Source organism: Simochromis diagramma, unplaced genomic scaffold (assembly GCF_900408965.1).
Source record: "Simochromis diagramma unplaced genomic scaffold, fSimDia1.1 OVJJ01000024.1, whole genome shotgun sequence".
Taxonomy (NCBI): domain Eukaryota; kingdom Metazoa; phylum Chordata; class Actinopteri; order Cichliformes; family Cichlidae; genus Simochromis; species Simochromis diagramma.
In genome coordinates, this window is record NW_024387332.1 from 1,211,013 (window position 1) to 1,230,149 (window position 19,137).

Consider the following 19,137-nt stretch of genomic DNA (forward strand, 5'->3'; position numbering starts at 1 on the left):
GATCTGAGAAAACAAACAGCCCCCTCTGCACGAGGTGCACCATCACCAGCTGTAAGGGTACTGGAACCAGTGCAGTCGTGCTCAGGCCTGTTCTTCCAGCTCCCAGAGTCAACTAGATGTGAAGGTTAGTCTTAAACACTGAAAAACCACCAGAGACGAAGATAAGAGCCCATAAAGGAAAAGCTGAGGAGACTGAGAGAAGCTTCTGTCTTATTGTTTTGTCGTAACTGTTTTCAGCAGCTGTCACACATTAAAGACGTCTCTGTGGTAATTAAATAAGAGGGACCATGAAGGCAGAGGTTTAATGTCGGGGATGAGGGGGTGAAGTCAAACAACTGTGTGTGTGTTTGCCTTTGTTTCATGTGCAGTGTGTAAATACATTTAGATTTGCATTCATGATCTTTCCCCAGTGAGTATTGTGGAAAACCAGTCGGCTCCAGTCTGACTTCCTCTGTGTTTTCCATGGAAGTTTCAACATGAAGCTTTTTCCTCTGAGGCTGTTGTGCCGTAGCACCACTCGCTGATTCTATCAGGTGAGTAAAGAAGCCATTAGACTAACAATCCTGCTCAGCAGAGGAAACATAGAAAGAGCTCTTCAGTGACTTTATAGTTGTTTTCACATGAGTTGTTTATGTGGAAAATATGTCTTGACCGACCTGCTTCCTTCACTTAGCATCTGTTTGTTGAGTAAACAGGACTCTCTTGTCACTTTCTCTGCACAGCTGCATGGTGTTTGACCTGCTGACCTATTCACTGTTTCTCTTATCAGGCCTGGATGTTTATTGTTCAGAAAACAAGTACGAGTGAAAACGGCCCTTGATTTATTCAATAAAGAAACACCTCTGATACGAACACAACAGCAAAGACTCCCTTATCGGCCGTTGCAAAACACTGTAAAGCTGTGTACACCACCACACGGTACGTGATAACAGTCTGTGGCCACAGTTTAATGTTACACCAGGTTGAAAAATGTGTTCATATCTGTCCTGTCTGACAATTGGATGATTGTTGTTACCCGCAAATTCAGAAAGAGACTGGTACCGTTGCTTAAACATTAACATGCACAAAAGAAGCACTGTGTCGACACACACACGATTTACTCAACAAATCTCATCTTAAACCTTCAAAGAGGGATACAAAGTTGAAACATGCTGTGAAGCGCCTGTTTGATTAGGCTCATTGGAGCACACTCCAGATGTTGTGTGCTTATGTTTTCCAGAAAAGCCAAGGTTAAAAAGACCAAAACATAATGCAGTGACGTGAAAATCATCCAAACACTATTGAAATTCAATGAAATAATATGACAGACAAACAGGTTTTACACTGGCTCAGTAAGCAGTACCTCTGCTTTGCTCTCAAACTTCTAGATCCAGAAAAGCTTCTCCTAAATTTGATTTGTGAATGACGTCCTTCAGACTGAAGAGCAGAGAGACCACCCAGCTTGTTATCAGTGATGCATTTGTTCCATATCGTTGCTGAACGATAGCTGCAGGTTTGGGAGCAACACATGCATCCAGCAAAGAAAAACAACATCCATACCTTTACTTATTCAGGCTCACAAAGAGGCTGAAACCTAGACCGGCGTTTATAGGTCACCATACTGTCACAGCACAGGTCAAAAAACAGGCCAATGTTTTATTCACATTTTGATTTGGCACAGACTGCTTCACTAGAGCTCCTTCTTGATGCACGGTCTAAAAATGAGGATTTTACAAGTGTGTCATTAAAATATAGGCAAGCGACCCAGTGGACGGACACCACGATGTGGTCAGCCACATGTGTAACATGCTGTAGGCGGCGGAGAGGAGACTTTGTGTGCATTTTGTGTTTGTTGCTTTCAGATAAACGAGATATGAAGGGTCATACCTCTGTTTTCTTTTCCGACTCTCCTTACACAAGAGGCAAAAATGACTGGAATCTGGATAAAATCTCACCCCAAGCCTGAGGAGAGGCTTGGGGTGAGGTGACTACTCTTGATTTGGCGTTCTTTAGATAAAACTGAACTTAACACACAAACATGTGTAAGCATGCTCATTTACTCCTGATACAGTCACAGTTACTGATCGTAGGTGGAGAGCGTGTAAGTTGTTCCTCTTGCAACAGACTGAGCTGGGGCGGCAAAACTGGGAGAAGTGGCTGATGGTGCATACGTTACTCAGCAATAAGAAGCTCGGTGATTTCTGAGAACAACTTGGCAAAGAAAACAGGTTACACAGGCACAAGGGCAGGAGACAGGACGACCAAGGAGGCCTGGCTGTCACCATGTCGGTGAGAAACAGGTGTGTAAAGAAGCAGTCCATGGGTGGATGCAGCAGCTCCACCTTAGAGCAAAAGACTATAAAAATAAACTAAACCCTGAAACTAGAGCCTAAAGAGCAAAACTGTGACTTCTTTCTACTCACTTTAGGCCCTCAGAGCACTTCGTACCACGAGTCGCATTCACCTGATCACGTTCATACAGTGCTTTTATATGTGCCTGAGCACTTTCACCTAAAGTGGCGTTCATTACCTTACCTTAAAAAAAGGGTTTCTGACAACGCGTCTAAACCTGATCCCCAGTATGAATAATACTGGACCAGTTAAATATAAGCTGCAACCCCAGGGCTGAAAAATGAAGCCAAAGTAAACTCCAACAACTAAACTGTTCAGTTTATAGAAACGTCAGTGCGTCTGTGGACAGGTCCGTCTGATGGATGTGCATCACTTTCTTCTCTTTGCTGTTGTTTTTCTTTCACATTGTGGAAGCGTGGGTCATACTTATCGATTAAAATGTTCTTATTATAATATTAGACGATGAGGATTCGACAGTTACAGAAGAAAAACATGGAGCCTGTTGTTTACAGTTATTGACTCAAGTGATAGGGTTACCTAGCCCACACTGTGCAGTTATCACAGTTTTGTATTTTCTTATTAGTTCCTTTTGTTCCATTTTGACTTTTGGTTTTAGCTTCCAGAGTGGTTTTTCTTGCTTACAGTTTTTGTTTGAAAATATTTCATTTTTTCATTCATTTCACTTTTAGTCCAGATTCCTTTTGATGATTTATGGCAAATGCCAGAGGCAAGATTCAAAAAACATAAAGTATAGGATTGCAGACTTCCCATGTGTTTTCTTTGCACTTGGACGAGTTGGCACGGTGTCTTTGTTGGGCCGTGCAGAGTGCGTGGACACACTCACATCCTGTAACTCAGTAACTAAGAGAACAATGGTTTCCTGCACATTTAGCTTGTAAATGGATAAAGACTTTACACTGGTAGAAGTTATCGTGGTTCCTGGAATATGATGGCATATAAAGTTTTGTCTTTGTCGGCATGCAGAAATGCCACTGCCACTTAATAAAGCTGATTGCGGCGCTCTGCTCCAGCCTAAATGTTTTGGGTTATTTTTCCACACTTATCAGCTGCTGTCAAGTGTCTCCAAGGGGATTTCCACATATGCTGGCTCAGTGGGAGTGAAAGGGATGCCTGCCAACAGGATCTTTGGAGCACGCACTCCTCGTTTATTGTGTTAGTTTGAGACACTAGTTTCAAGTGAACTAGGTTGGAAGTGCGACCAGGAAGTAACAAAATAATCCAGAATTTTGTGATTTCTTTCTTTTGTTTGTTTGTTTTAGCAGACAAATACTTGGAAAACCTTTTCCATGCTCCATGATTAAGTTTGGCACAAAGAATCAAGAACAAACTGTCCACAAATTACCAAACACACTTTCATAACGAGATTCAACTTGCCATTTTAAAGACATAAGATAGCAGCAGAAAGATGTTTTACATAGTTTGGCAGCTGCTTTATGTATCTAATAATCATTCGTGACACTGAGCCAAAGGCCTGCTCTAGATAAACTCGAGTAAAATCGGTCAGGCATTAAAAAGGCTTTGCGTGGGATTATTTCTTATTTCTTTTTCTTCCCATTTTCATGCAACATGAAAATTTGTTATTAAATATTCATTACTTCAGTGTTGCACGAGGGGCAACTTGAGGTAATGCAAATATTAAGCAGTGAGTGACTATTAAGTGTAATAATCCACACTTACACACTTACAGTTACACGATGGCTGTAGCTCTGGTGGGAGAGCAGCTCACCTACTAACATTGTGTGTGTGTTAGTCCCCATAGGGAAATAGTTCCTCTGCATTTAACCCATTCACCCAGTGAAGCAGTGGGCAGCCACCAATGCAGCGCCCGGGGAGCAGTGTGTAGGGACGGTACCTTGCTCAGGGGTACCTCAGGGTAGCCGTTCAGTGGAGTCGAACCCCCGACCTTCCGATCATGGGGCCACCACTCTACCTACTGAGCTATCCCTGCCCCCACTGTGTGTGTGTGTGTGTGTGTGTGTGAGTGTGTGAGATCGAAAGCACTAAACAGGACAAGAGTGCTCAGAGTAGAAAAACAGTCCATTTACTGAATTTCTTGTTTTTTGACAGGTAGCCTAATAAACTGGCTGAGCTCCATGTAAAATCTGTAAGTATAATAAGAGGGGGTTGCAGCTTCAACAGTGTTTGTTTCCCAGTCTGGAGAAATTATTGAGAGTTTGTTGAAAAAATCAGATAAATGGACTGACACCTGTCTGAGGAGTCAAAGTACTTTTTAAATACCAGTCTCATTCACACACAGCGACTCCAGCATTATGCGACAACTCGGAGCTCAAGGATTCTTGAAAAAGCCAAACCAACCCTCTGATTAGCAGACATCCGCTCTGTTAGCTGAGCTGCAGCCACTGTGAGTCTGCCTTTCTGTTAATCTGTTCTCCTTTGATCTCTGAACTCCCAGTGAAATACTGCCCTGCAGGCCAAAGTCAAATCTCAGACGTTTCCTTGCCTTCATTTCCAATTGTTGCGTTACAGCTCAGTTCAGCCCTGACATGTTATCAGCCTGTGATATTTACTTTCACACTCTTCCCACATTTTTCACTTTTATTTGTTACCTGTGGCTACAGGCCATGTTCACAGGGTGAAGTCTGAACCTGCTGGCTGAAGCAAACATCCCGACTTTTACAGTGGAAACTCTGCAATAGACAAGCGCACATTACAAGCACAGTGCTGACTTTTACACATTTTTATTTTGTGCAGCAAAACATTAGCGTATGAAAATATATCATTTAGTTTTTATTACAAATGAATTGATTAAAGTAAAGCAGACCAAGTGAAATGCAAAGCAAACAACCTCACTGAGCCAAATCGTATTTACAGTCAGGATACAAAGTAATACTGTTCACGGTCTCATCATAAAGCATTGTAGCACATCTCAGAGCTCAGCGGGAAATCCTTCTGGAAACAGCTGTCTTCTACAGGATACACCTGGGGATAGTCTGTGGGAGCAAAGTAAGGTGCGCATTCTGGGGTGGGGGGGCTCTCCTGCTGGCCTGACCAGCAGTGTGGCAAGCTGTAATATTCCTGGGGGCCACAGTGCTGATAGTGGTATTGCTGTGGGCTGAAGCTTGACTCCATTCTGGTGGGCGAGTCATTGCATGAGGAGGAGGAGGAGGAAGAGAAGGAGTCCTGTGGGGAATAAGTGTTGGGATCCACAGGGTTGCAGAAAGTCAGTGACTCCAATGAGGAGCAAGGGGCCTGAAAGAGAGGAGGACATCGAAATTACTTTGGGCAGGACTGCAGGTGTGCCACATGGTGGTCATCCAACCAAAGCTAGGCCCAGGGCTCACCAGGAACACTTGTGAGTGGTGTTTTTGATTTAATGCATTCATTTGTGTGCAGACAGCTTACAAAACTGACATGCAGCTGTTTATCCTGCCAGACAGGTCATTTTATCAAACACAAACAGCTGTAATCACAGTCAAAGCAAGACTAGCTCCTTCAAATATATCCACACAAACCTATCCACTACATGCTGAACGCAGACACTGACAGTGTTTGTGGAAATAAACGACCACCACACCAAACCTCTGTTCCAAATAAACACATTGCTATTGCTCGTATCAATGCTTTTAAAACAATCTTTAAATTTTGGTCACAAACAGAAAAACTAGGAAATTTTTCCGTTTTGTCACAAACTTGAAGTTTTAAGAAATCCCAGTTTCTGATTATTTCTTTAATGACGGTGTTTCGTTGGTGCCAGCTGAGACTTACCATCCCCTGGCCGTAGTAGTCCGCATCTGAGGACAGTCCGTGGTACCAAGGCTGAGGGGAGGTTGGAAAAGGAGGCAGAGGGGTGTCGTAGGTGGTACCACCGTATCCGTTGCCGGGCAACATCACATCCCCAAACTGCTGCTGCTGCTGCTGCTGCACCTGGATGCCGCACTCCTGCATCTGGATGTTGCACGCGCTGTCAGGGACTGGAAACGAGATGGTGGCTCGAAGCTGGAGGGCCAGCGACCCGCAGCTGCTGGCTTCAGCTGGGGGGACAGAGGGAGGAGGAGCCACATGGCCACCTGCCGAGATTCAGTGTAACAGTCAGACCGAAAATATCCAGAATACAAACACATGCGATGAAAACAAGCGAACCACACGCTCTGGGTTAATCATTGCTTATCATTTAATCACGGACCAGGATATATCTGCGACCACTTTGAAAGGGCGTGGTCTAAGAGACCACGGTGGAACTCCACCCCTCTGAAATCTGAATGCCTCTTGCCCCCCGTCCAACTGAAAAGGCGTCCTCAATAATTGATGCATATTTATATGTTTATTTTACAGAATTTTTGACCCCCCAAACAACAAACAAACAAACAACTTGATTAAGATCATCAGACTGTGACGCTTAGGGCAGGCCGCTGTAGTGCATGTGTGTCTTTCTGGGATGTATTTTAGCACACTGGCTGGACAAACCTACTTTGGAAAGTGGACGCGCGAAGCTCCTGTAGTTCCAAGCAAGCCTGATGCATCTGCTGATCAGGAAGAAAGAGAAATACAGAGGAGGGGGGAGATTATTAATGGCTGCTTTCCTGTAAATGAGTTGAGTGGCTTATTTTGATAAAACGGGCTATCAGTGATTTACAGGTGCAGGCTTGCACAGAGCGGTATTCTCAGCAGAAAAAAGGTGAGACTGAGAGCAGGGGACAAGGGTAAAGAGGCGTGGGGGAGGGAGGAGTTACCGCATTAAGCTTCTTGTTGTTGGCCTCCTTCTCTCTGTGCCTCCGCAGCAACTCCTTGACCGTGATCTTCACCCGGACCCCCGGGTACACCTTCAGTTGATCTTAATGAAGAGCACAGTGTGTCACTCATGCGCAGTAATCTCCTCTTAAAGCAAACTAAACCAGTCGTGTACTCTTCTCCTCCCTCTGCCTGCTCCTCCAGTAAAGCACCACAAAGCATTTCTTACACATCACAGCTTATTTTGTTTCCAGTAAACTGAAATCGCCCCATGAAGTGTCGCTTCCTTCTAATAAACTGCTGAAAGATTGTCTTTTAAGATTTTGTAAAAGAATATAACGAAGTGCGTTGAATTATCCAAAGATCCTATTTTATCACCGGTGCGTAAAGGTCGTTTCGACCGCTCAGAGTTTCTGAGTGTTACTGCCGGCTGATCCCCTCCCCGGAGCCTCCCGGTCGGGAGACATTTTCACTGCACCCTGTAGCCCCGAGCTGCCACGCCCCAGTCAGAGGCAGAAGAAATCGGCTCTTAACGCGTTAAAGTAAGTAGATTTTATTACGCATATACGATCGAATGAATGTAAAGTAAATAAAAATAGGCGAGGAGATGAAAGAGAAGTTTGTCTGGCACGGTGGGATGAGGTTAAAGCTGAAGCGCGCAGACAAAGAGTCAGCAAAGCGATCCGCGACCAAAACGGAACAAAATTTCGAAACTAGAAGGAGCCGCTGATCTGCGCTTTTGGATCGAAGCGCTGCAGTTTTCAAGGAAACGAGTCTCCCGCGTGGTGCACGTGCGCGGTCACTTAGTGAAAGTTTGATCAGGTCGTTATGGAAAAATTTCGAGGCGATTTCAGCCCGGTGCTGTTTACAATTCAAAACCCCGAGCTCTACACCAATCTCCGTTACTTTATTCAAATCACCCCTGCCCCCCACCACGAACGCCTGACAGTTAAAGGCAATGGGAGTAATTGGCAGTTTTTTTCTTCCTTACTTGAAGCTTGATTAAGATACGGTGAAAGAACGCCTCGTATAGGTGCGGGCGATTTAGGCCTAAAGGCGATATTTAAAGCATTCAGGGCTGCGAACATTTTAGAGAATGTGTTAAGAGATGAAACCTCATCTGATAAATATTCATACAGAGAAATGCTACTTTATGATTTGTCTTAAATGTGGCAGACGCTGGCCAAAACGAAAGGCAGACACATCCCACTCGAACACACAGAACACCCTGTTGCGCACAGACAGCCCGACCACACAGCCCGCGAGACTTCCAGTTGAATTTTTCCAAACTTAAAATGATCTTTAAAAATGATCATCTGCGCGTCCTGATGTGCGTCGACAGACGACAGTCGGGAGAACTATAACACACAGTAAAGCCATAAACGTCAGTGAAGTTGGAGAAGTCTTTGAGTGGAGAACGCTACACAAACAGGTGGAATCAGGTGGCATTAAAGTTATTCTACACGTGGAAGTTTAATCTAGCCCATTCTACTTTAATTTAAATATGGGAAGAAGTGGGCATTTATGGGGGGTGAGCACTCCACTTAAACACACGAATCGTGTGCTTTCAATATTTCCAATAAACTCTACATTACACCCCCCCCCCCCCCCCCCCTCCTTTGTCTTCCAAACAGGGAAAAATGCAAGAAAATGATTTCCTGAAGAAAATCCGAGGTGAAACTCACCGGACATGATGGCTGGGATGGAGAGATGATTCCTGGAGAAGAGCTGAGGGACTCAACAATGTCCTTTTCTGCCTCAGCAAAATGGCCAAGAACGAAATTTCTGCAAAAGTCTCCAAAAATAGCAACACAAATGTCTTACAGCAGAGCCAGAGCATACAGAATGATTGTAATAGAGCTGGGGACATATTAGTTTGAGATTTTCTCCCTCCATTCCCTCTATTTAAAACCCCTAGAACTCAATGATTTGACAATGATTTGATTGCGCGTTACTTACCATTTGAATATTCAGAGGCAACTCTCTCAAATCGATTTTCAGTAAAATCACTAAGCATGAACACTCTATTAAATCCACTTTAATCTCATATATTAGTATTTTACACTTTAACCTCGAAAAAAATGCACTTTTATTCATTTTACCCTCCTTTTGCACTATCCCAGCATCAGCCCCCTTCACTTAGCACTGCAGCACCCACAACTGCTTCCGTGCAACCTTAAGAGCGCATTTCACCTCAAACCTCGCGTTTAGCCTAGTCACGCATTTTTTAAAGTTTATTTCACAAAAAATACATTAAAAGTGGCAAAGAGGGAAAGTGGGTGTGGCAAGGGCCAACAGCCCTCGTTGGCATGGCAGGGCCTCCAGCTCCATCAGAGTGCTCACACCTGCTGGGAGAACAGGGAGAGAGGCTCAGCAGCTTCACGCACAGTTCTGTCGTTGTCTTGGTTATATTTTCATGAAAATAAAAATGCGTTTCAGGATCAAAGGTTTCCGGTAAGGACGCCCGGCACAAAGTGTGCCGTTTAAGAACCGGCCTTTGAAATGTTTAACTTCCCCAGCATTATGATTTATGATCATTATGATCAAAAGCAGTTATTATTTTAGATTTTCTATCAAATCTGTGTTGAAATCGAGTAAATAAATAAATAAATGAATAAATAACGAAACTAAAAACAAACATTGCAGCTCATTCTTTGCACTGAAGTCCCTTACACTACACTTCGAGTGTATTTTATTTCTCACACTGTTTGTGCTGCGAAGGTCAGAAGACAAAATGAACTCAACTATATCAGCGTCACATTCATCACACTTGGATAAATGCATCCAAAATAAAATTGTGCCATAAACCGGTCAAAATATGTGAATTAAGACCCGGATCTATGAATATTATTACATTTATTACAGTAATAATAACACAAAGCTTGATTATGACTGCAGCATCTATAACATTATTCATCATAGATGCTGCAGTAACATTGTTAGATTATTAGGGCGTCCTCGCGCCATAAGAACAGCAAACTGATTAAAAACTGATAAGTGCTAACACATCATCATCATCATCATCATCATTTCTATTCGTCCATTAAAACCAATCTTTGTGCATCCTGCTTTAAACAAAGTGCTGTCTTCTCTGCACATCCCCGTTTCCTCTCCGCTACTCCCAGCATTGTCCGCCTCTTCTCACAGCGCCCCCTCCTGCAGCCGCGGCGCAGCGGCTCCACCTACAGGCCACAAATGGAAATGTCTATGAAAGCATTCTGTCTTTCCACACACACACACACACACACACACACACACACACGATAGTGTGCATTCATGGTATATTTTTGTGCACTGGCAGTTTTTTTGTGATCACATGTTGGAAAATGAAACTGTTATCAATCAGTCTCACGTCCAGATGTAATGCATGGTCAAAATCTAATTATAGTTTTCCTCATTACAGTTTTTTTACAGACACTAGGACACATTTCTCAATACTTAGGTCACTTTTGCAAAACTCCTCACACAGTGAGCACAACAGAAGTCTATGTGGGCTAAACTGAGGACCAGTTATCATTGTTTTGGCACAAAATGCATTCAATGACTACATCTCTCAAATTTCATGAATTATCTTCTCACTCAGACACAACAACTGCCAAAAATCTTTGTACGTACAGGACATTTTGCATGTGCTTACATACTGTTTTCAAAACTGTTAAACTTATGGCCAAAACAATAACATAATGCAAAACTTAAAAAGACAGCAAAATGCAACAGCAATATTTTATTGAAACATATTTTAAATCTAAAAATGCAGTTCAACCAGCCACAGCTGATTCTCATTGTAGATGAACATCTACACAGGTGTTACTCCTTCAATTTTTCAACTCCTTCAATTCTGGCATGCCAGAAGATTCTTTCCTAGGTGTATTGCCCTAGATGACATAAGATGTGATGTGGATGGGAACCTGTGGCCAAATGGAGAAGACCGAGTAGATTAGCATTACTATTGTATGTGTATCAGTGGATGGTGTGTATACAAATTCTTGTATTTTGGGATTACTTAGTGCAAAAAAATAAAAATACATAAACAAATATTAACGAATTCTGCATGATGTCTGATTCATTCCAGTAACATATATTGAAATTATAAACAGAGATGTGTCCTTGTTTTACACAAGAAAACACTGTGTAATGCTACATGTTGTTAGTGTTTTTTAGGTCATTGTTTTGTGGCTGACAAAGTGTGTTTGTCGGCTGTCAACCTTTGCTAGTGTTCTGGAAGAATGAGTTTATTTGAGACCTGAATGAAGTGTTTTGGTAGTTGTAGTGCATTTTGAATGTGAAATGAACTGCTTTGCCAAGCTGAAGGTCAGTTAGGAGGATTGTGTGAAGAGTTTTGCAAAAGTGACCTAAGTATTGTGAAATGTGTCCTAGCGGCTGTAAAAAACTGTAATAATTTCATTTTTCTGATGAAGCCATCAAACCATGACAACACTTCCACCGTGTTTTGCTTTTGCTTTGCTTTGATATATCCGGAACATGGAATGTTTTTTGGTTTTGTGGTTTGTTTCCTATCAGACTCTTTTTGATGGCTTCAGCCCTCCACACACTTCATCCCAGGATGAATTACTAAAATTTTATGTTTAAAGAACAAACAAAAGACATTTTTGTACCCAAATCCTACCCACAGGTAGGATAGAGTCAGCATGAAATTAGGATATTTTGTATCCAACAGCCCAGCTACACAGCAAAATCTCCAGTGTTAATTTAACACTGGAGATTTTGCTGTGTACGGTGGCCCTGAGAGTTCAGATGCCCTGCAATGAAAGAAAATAGAAAACTGCCTTAATTCTGCATAAACACACACAAAAACCCCACAATAGAAGAATCATAAAGAAACAGGTGCAGTGAATGATTAAAGCAACCATGTATCGACAGTATTAAATGAACCATGTGATTAGACCAGACATGACCTGGATTTTTTTCTCCTTCACAACACTGAAGAGATTTCTTTTAAGCGTGTCTCAGTACAAAGCTCCACATGATCTGGGTTCTGTCACTTTCCTGTGTGAGATTTTAGTTTGCTTTATCATATTTTACATTTACTCAAACACTGAATGCTTCACTGTATCTTTTTTGTTGGTTTGTTTTTGGTCGATCTGCAAGGCCCACAAAAAAACCTGCATCTAGGAAGTTAATTTCTCTCTCTGATTAAAAAAAAAAACGGGGCCATCTGCTGCGACCGGTTGGGGTGAGAGAAGGAAGACAGGATAAAGACATGCTGTGGAAGAGAGACAGAGGTTAATAACAAGTATGATTCAGTGCAGAGAGGTCTGTTAACACATAGTGAGTGAGAAAGGTGACTGAAAGGAAAAACTCAATGCATCATGGGAATCCCCGGCAGCCTACTTCTATTGCAGCATAACTAAGGGAGGATTCAGGGTCACCTGGTCCAGCCCTAACTATATGCTTTATCAAAAAGGAAAGTTTGAAGCCTAATCTTAAAAGTAGAGATAGTGTCTGTCTCCTGAATCCAAACTGGAAGCTGGTTCCACAGAAGAGGGGCCTGAAAACTGAAGGCTCTGCCTCCCATTCTACTTTTAAATACTCTAGGAACAACAAGTAGGCCTGCAGAGCGAGAGCGAAGTGCTCTAATAGGGTGATATGGTACTACAAGGTCATTAAGATAAGATGGGGCCTGATTATTTAAGACCTTGTATGTGAGGAGCAGGATTTTGAATTCTGGATTTAACAGGACGCCAAAACAGGAGAAATCTGCTCTCTCTTTCTAGTCCCTGTCAGGACTCTTGCTGCAGCATTTTGGATTAGCTGAAGGCTTTTCAGTGAGTTTTTAGGACTTCCTGATAATAATGAATTACAGTCGTCCAGCCTGGAAGTAATAAATGCATGAACTAGTTTTTCAGCGTCACTCTGAGACAGGATATTTCTAACTTTAGAGATGTTGCACAAGTGGAAGAAAGCAGTCTTACATATTTGTTTAATATGTGCGTTGAAGGACATGTCCTGGTCAAAAATGACTCCAAGGTTCCTCACAGCGTTACTGGAGGCCAAGGTAATGCCATCCAGAATAAGAATCTGCTTAGATACCATATTTCTAAGCTTTTCAGGGCCGTTACAGCATAATGAGGGTACGACACAACACAGAGCAAGGAGAAAACGGGGCTTAAATACACACCGGAGTAATCAGGGAATTGGAGACAGGAGAGACAGAGCTGGGATCATTTAGGCATAACATGACAAGGGGAAGCAAAACCAGACACACTGCACACAGGACAGGGACTATCAAAATAAAACAGGAAACATGAGACAGTTCACAAAGATGCAGACTTGACACTGAGAAATAGACTGAATATGACACGTGGAACACACGGAGGACACAGTGACTCAAACTACAAGCAAGAACAACAAAATTAAACACAAAACACTGGGTCAGACCCAGGAACATGGCAGGTTTGATTTGGGTTTTTTGTGTTAGACACGTTTATATACAAACACATTGTAATATAATAATATAATATTTTTAAATAGTGAATTAAAACAGTACACATGCTTCACACCCAGAAAAAGACCACTGGATTCAAACACAATTTAATACACAGTGTGGACGGGTGTGGTTTATGGCTCCACTGCAGGGATGGGGTGGAGCAGTGGGTTGAGGAACAGTGTCAGGAGAGGCCAGTTGGAATTATTTCAGTAGGACACTGGATACGGAGGGGAAGGGGGGGATGAGGGAGAGGCTGGAAAGCAACACCAGCAACGCTCTGTACAGAAGTCACACTCTCCCACAGCGCTGTGTGTATGGGCTCCTAACATCACACACAGCTTTGCAATACAATGATGCATTAATGATATTTATATCAACGTTTTAACAACTGTAGGGTGTTCGTTATTACCTGTGAGATATTAATCAGCATGATGTCTGCTGCTTGTGGATAACTCCAACAGTCAGGACATAAAAACTGTTTAAAGCTAAATGAAACCAATTGCCCACAAACCCTATCGTTGCTTTGTTTTTATTGTAATAACGGGCATCTTTGCTGTTGCTGAATTCTCCCACAGATTTTAATCCATGACCTGCTCATTGCCGTCTTTCTTTTTCCATGTCCCTGCCATTGCTACCAGATAGAGCCAGTGGGTAAAGCCCATCACGGTTCAATGGACGCACTCAAACTAAAGTTCCATCCTTTTACCACTGGTTTTCTAGCAGAACCCTTTTGTGAATTTGTTGGCCATGGCATCAATTCAGCTTAACCCAGAACAGGTTAGCACGAATCCACATGATGCACTGAGCATCTATGCCTTCATGAGAAAGAGTGGGTGAGTGACCAAAAGAATGAACAACTAATCAGTGTCTGTCCCAACCAAATGTCAGTCATGGTCTCATTCTGGTCACCAACACAAAAATATTCTGGTTCCACTACTGTTACAGTGACAGCAACAGTATGACATACAAACATATCATATTGCTTGTGATACAGAAACTGTGCAGGTATAAAGCTTTAAATGCCCTATGCCTGCATACCTGTCACTGATCCAGCAGTATTTAATGCCATCTGGTACAGAGCCATTCTCAGGTCTGTTCCTCTTATCTAATTAATACTTACACTTAAAACTGCTGGCCAAGGGTAAAAGTAATTCAGTAAAATCATAATTCACGTCGACAGTAATGACACCCGGTTACGCCAATCAGAGGTCACTAAAATCAATATTGAATCGGTGTGCAACTTTGCCAAAATAATGTGGGACTCTGTAGTTTTCTCTGGTCCCCTCCCCAATCAGACCAGGAGTGACATGTTTAGCCGCATGTTCTCCTTAAATTGCTGGCTGTCTGAGTGGTGTCCCAGAAACGATGTGGGCTTCATAGATAATTGGCAAACCTTCTGGAGGAAACCTGGTCTTGTTAGGAGAGACGGCATCCATCCCACTTTGGATGGAGCAGCTCTCATTTCTTGAAATATGGACAAATTTATTAAACCCCCCAAAATATGACTATCCAGAGTTGGGACCAGGAAGCAGAGTTGCAGTCTTACACGCCTCTCTGCAGCTTCTCTCCTCCTGCTACCCCCCCCAAAAACCCATCTCCATAGAGACTGTGTCAGCTCCCAAAAAGACAAAAAACAAACTAAAAACCAGCAACAAACAACTTAAACATAAACAATTACAAAGAAAGAACAATACAGTATCCACATCTGAACCAAAGAGTAAAACAGTGAAATGTGGATTATTAAATATTAGGTCTCTCTCCTCCAAGTCTCTGTTAGTACATGACTTAATAATTGATCAACAAATTGATTTACTCTGCCTTACAGAAACCTGGTTGCAGCAGGATGATTATGTTAGTTTAAATGAATCAACACCCCCCCCCCCCCCCCCCCCCCCCCCGAGTCATTCTAACTACCAGAAATCTCGAAGCACAGGCCGGGGGGGCGGTGTGGCAGCAATTTTTCACACCAGCCTATTAATTAATGAAAGACCAAGACAGACTTTTAATTCATTTGAAAGCCTGATGCTTAACATCGTCCACCCCAGCTGTGAAACTCAGAAACCAGTCTTACTTGTTATCATCTATCGTCCACCTGGGCCTTACACAGAGTTTCTGTCTGATTTCTCAGACTTTTTATCTGATTTAATTCTGAGCTCAGATAAAATAATTATTGTGGGTGATCTTAACATCCATGTAGATGCTAAGAATGACAGCCTCAACATGGCATTTAATCTGTTATTAGACTCAATTGGCTTCTCTCAAAATGTAAAAGAACCCACCCACCACTTTAATCACACTCTAGATCTTGTTTTAAAATATGGCATAGAAACTGAACATTTAACAGTGTTTCCTGAAAACCCTCTCCTGTCTGATCATTTCCTGATAACATTTACATTTACAATAATTGATTACACAGCAGTGGAGAGTAGACTTTATCAAAGTAGATGTCTTTCTGAAAGCGCTGTAACTAAGTTTAAGAATATAATCCACCCACTGTTATCATCTTCAATGCCCTGTACCAACACAGAGCAGAGCAGCTATCTGAACGCTACTCCAACAGAGGTCGATTATCTTGTTAATAATTTTACCTCCTCACTACGTACGACTCTGGATACTGTAGCTCCTGTGAAAACTAAGGTCTCAAATCAGAAGTACCTGACTCCGTGGTATAATTCTCAAACACATAGCCTAAAGCAGATGACTCGTAATCTGGAGAGGAAATGGTGTGTCACAAATTTAGAGGATCATCATTTAGCCTGGAGAAATAGTTTGCTGCTTTATAAGAAAGCCCTCCGCAAAGCCAGAACATCTTACTATTCATCACTGATTGAAGTAAATAAGAACAACCCCAGGTTTCTCTTCAGCTCTGTAGCCAGGCTGACAAACAGTCAGAGCTCTTTTGAGCCAACCATCCCTTTAACGTTAACTAGTAATGACTTCATGAACTTCTTCACAAATAAAATTTTTATCATTAGAGAAAAAATTACCAATAATCATCCCACAGATGTAATATTATCTACAGCTACTCTTAGTACCATTGATGTTAAGTTAGACTCTTTTTCTCCAGTTGATCTTTCTGAGTTAACTTCAATAATTACTTCCTCCAAACCATCAACGTGTCTTTTAGACCCCATTCCTACAAAACTGCTCAAAGAAGTCCTGCCATTAATTAATTCTTCGATCTTAAATATGATCAACCTATCGCTAATAATCAGTTATGTACCACAGGCCTTCAAACCTGGCTGTAGTTAAACCTTTACTCAAAAAGCATCTTTAGACCCAGCAGTCTTAGCTAATTATAGGCCAATCTCCAACCTTCCTTTCATATCAAACATCCTTGAAAGAGTAGTTGTCAAACAGCTAACAGATCATCTGCAGAGGAATGGTTTATTTGAAGAGTTTCAGTCAGGTTTCAGAGCTCATCACAGCACAGAAACAGCTTTAGTGAAGGTTACAAATGATCTTCTTATGGCCTCTGACAGTGGACTCATCTCTGTGCTTGTCCTGCTAGACCTCAGTGCAGCGTTTGTTCCCTATCATATCGAGACTATCTCTCCACTCCGTTACATATTCCATATGTACAGGGTATGACCCCCTCTTGGTCATGGCGTGTGGATACTTCTTTAAGACACTCCGGATAGCCTGGCCACGGCCCACAGCTTACAGATAAAACGGCTTTGCAAAGGTGACACCGGTGATTGTTTGATCTCCACTTGTTTGTTTGTGCATGTGCGGTTGACTGGTAGTACTTACATGTGGTACTGTGTGACTGTGTGTGTGATAGTGGTAGTGGTGTCCATTGTGGGAGCTTGTTTCGGTAGCCTCCCTGGACGCTGCCCCCCCAGCCCCCTATCTCCCTTAGCAAGTCCGTTAGCTTAGCTGCTGTGCTCGAGTGGCTTAGTAGCCTGTGCTCCCCTGCCGTATTGCCTGACTCTCTGTCTGCGGGACTCCCATTGGTAGCTCGGTGTGCTATGCTTCCTGGCGGTCGGCTTGGCGTCTTTTGGGCTGTCCTTGTGCGGCCGCTCTATCGCGGTCCTTGCGTCTTGTGGGACCGGCTCGGGCCAGTCTTGCATCTGCAGACTGTTGCCTCCGCCCCCCAGCTCGGCCTTTGCATCTGGCGAGGCCATGACTGGGGTGGAGTGTATATATGTACAAGTTGGTACGTTCACTCTGGGTTCGGTTGCACTGTCTCCTAGTGGGGTGTCTTACATAGTTACCCTGTACATATAGAATATGTGATGGAGTGGAGAGATAGTCTCCATATGATAGAGAACATACAGTTACATTGTAACCTTGGCTCTCTGAGTGAGAGATTATTTCTCCACCTTCAGGCCACTCGGAGACGTGGTCTGATCAAACTATCATCGGTGTCACGTTTGCACAACTGTTTTATACGTAAGCTGTGGGCTGTGGCTAGGCTAGCCGGAGTGTCTTAAAGAAGTATCCATACGCCACAACCAAGTGGGGGTCATACCCCGTACATATGGAATATGTAATGGAGCGGGGAGATAGACTCTCACTCAGAGAACAAAGGTTACAATGTAACCATACGCCAACCACAATATCCTATGAGAGCGATTAGAACATGCTGTAGGTATTACAGGTACTGTGCTGCAGTGGTTTGTATCATATCTATCTAATAGACTCCAGTTTGTGCATGTAAATGGAGAGTCCTCTTCACACACTGAGGTTAATTATGGAGTTCCACAGGGTTCAGTGCTAGGACCAATTCTGTTTACACTATACATGCTTCCCCTAGGCAGTATCATTATAAGACATAGCATAAATTTTCCCTATGGTCTCTGGCGGAAGCGAGGCAAGTCCAGATGGTGCGCTAGCCTCTGGGCGTGGACGCCGCTGGACCGGCCGGCACAGTGACCTCCGGTTTTTGCTGTGTAGGTTTTTGCCGGCTGCGCATGCTCCGACTTCCGGCTCGGCTGCCTTCTTCCGAGAAGCGGGAACAGGTGCAGACCCCTGCCGGGCACCAGCCACTACCTACATACCTACACAGTTATTTGAAAGCCTGACTTTTAGCCTTGTACATGAACTGGAAAATACACAAAAAACTGTTTTTCTATGAAAAATGTATGCAAAGTCATTTCACTGACATATCATAGCAACTTCACTAACCGCAGATGTTCATTTAGACTCTTTCTCTGTAATCAGTTTTCTGGAGTTAACTTCAATATTTTTATGCATTACTGTAAGGTCGTTACTTTACAATATAAAACTGTTGTGTTGTGTTGTTGTGATTGGGCAGTTTATATAAATAAACCTGAATTGCATTCAATAGAAAGTCATCAGTATGTCTATTATGCACAGTTCCAACAAGACAGTTCATAGAAGTCTCACCATTAATTAGTATTACAATTTTAAATTGAATCATTTTGTGTCTGTTCACAGGATATGGATGGCTGTATTTAAACCACTACTTAAAAAGCCTTTACTTGATCCAGCTGTCTTAGCTAAGTATAGGCCAAATATCAAACTTCCTGTTTATTTAAGAAATTATTGAAAGAATAGATAGAAAACAGCTGGCTGATCAATAATCCAGTTCAGAGGCTACACTGTTGGTGTTAAAGGACATGCACTGCAATGGTTTGAATATGTCTGTCTGACAGACTCCGTATTGTGCATGTAAACGGGGA

At 42.7% G+C, this 19,137-nt stretch overlaps 1 protein-coding gene and 1 long non-coding RNA gene across 4 annotated transcripts; one reads left to right on the top strand and one right to left on the bottom strand.

The window, feature by feature from the left end:
• Positions 1-4,371: 4,371 nt before the first annotated feature.
• On the bottom strand, positions 4,372-8,841 carry linc.pou2af1 (lnc RNA pou2af1). 3 transcript variants are annotated; one of them, XM_040006359.1, is made up of 5 exons: positions 8,727-8,841; positions 7,044-7,144; positions 6,782-6,833; positions 6,079-6,380; positions 4,372-5,562 (listed from the first exon to the last, which is right to left on the bottom strand). In XM_040006359.1, the coding sequence occupies exons 1-5, from the start codon at positions 8,731-8,733 to the stop codon at positions 5,218-5,220; spliced, it is 807 nt and encodes a 268-aa protein (XP_039862293.1). In that variant the 5' UTR covers positions 8,734-8,841; the 3' UTR covers positions 4,372-5,217. The 3 variants fall into 3 exon arrangements, with proteins under 3 accessions (XP_039862293.1, XP_039862292.1, XP_039862294.1); XM_040006358.1 differs by having other exon boundaries at positions 6,782-6,836; XM_040006360.1 differs by lacking the exon at positions 8,727-8,841 and adding an exon at positions 7,420-8,249 and having other exon boundaries at positions 6,782-6,836.
• On the top strand, positions 5,553-9,848 carry LOC120718041. Its single transcript, XR_005692350.1, has 2 exons — positions 5,553-5,665; positions 8,676-9,848. It is a non-coding gene; the product is annotated as an uncharacterized LOC120718041 (long non-coding RNA).
• Positions 9,849-19,137: the final 9,289 nt, after the last annotated feature.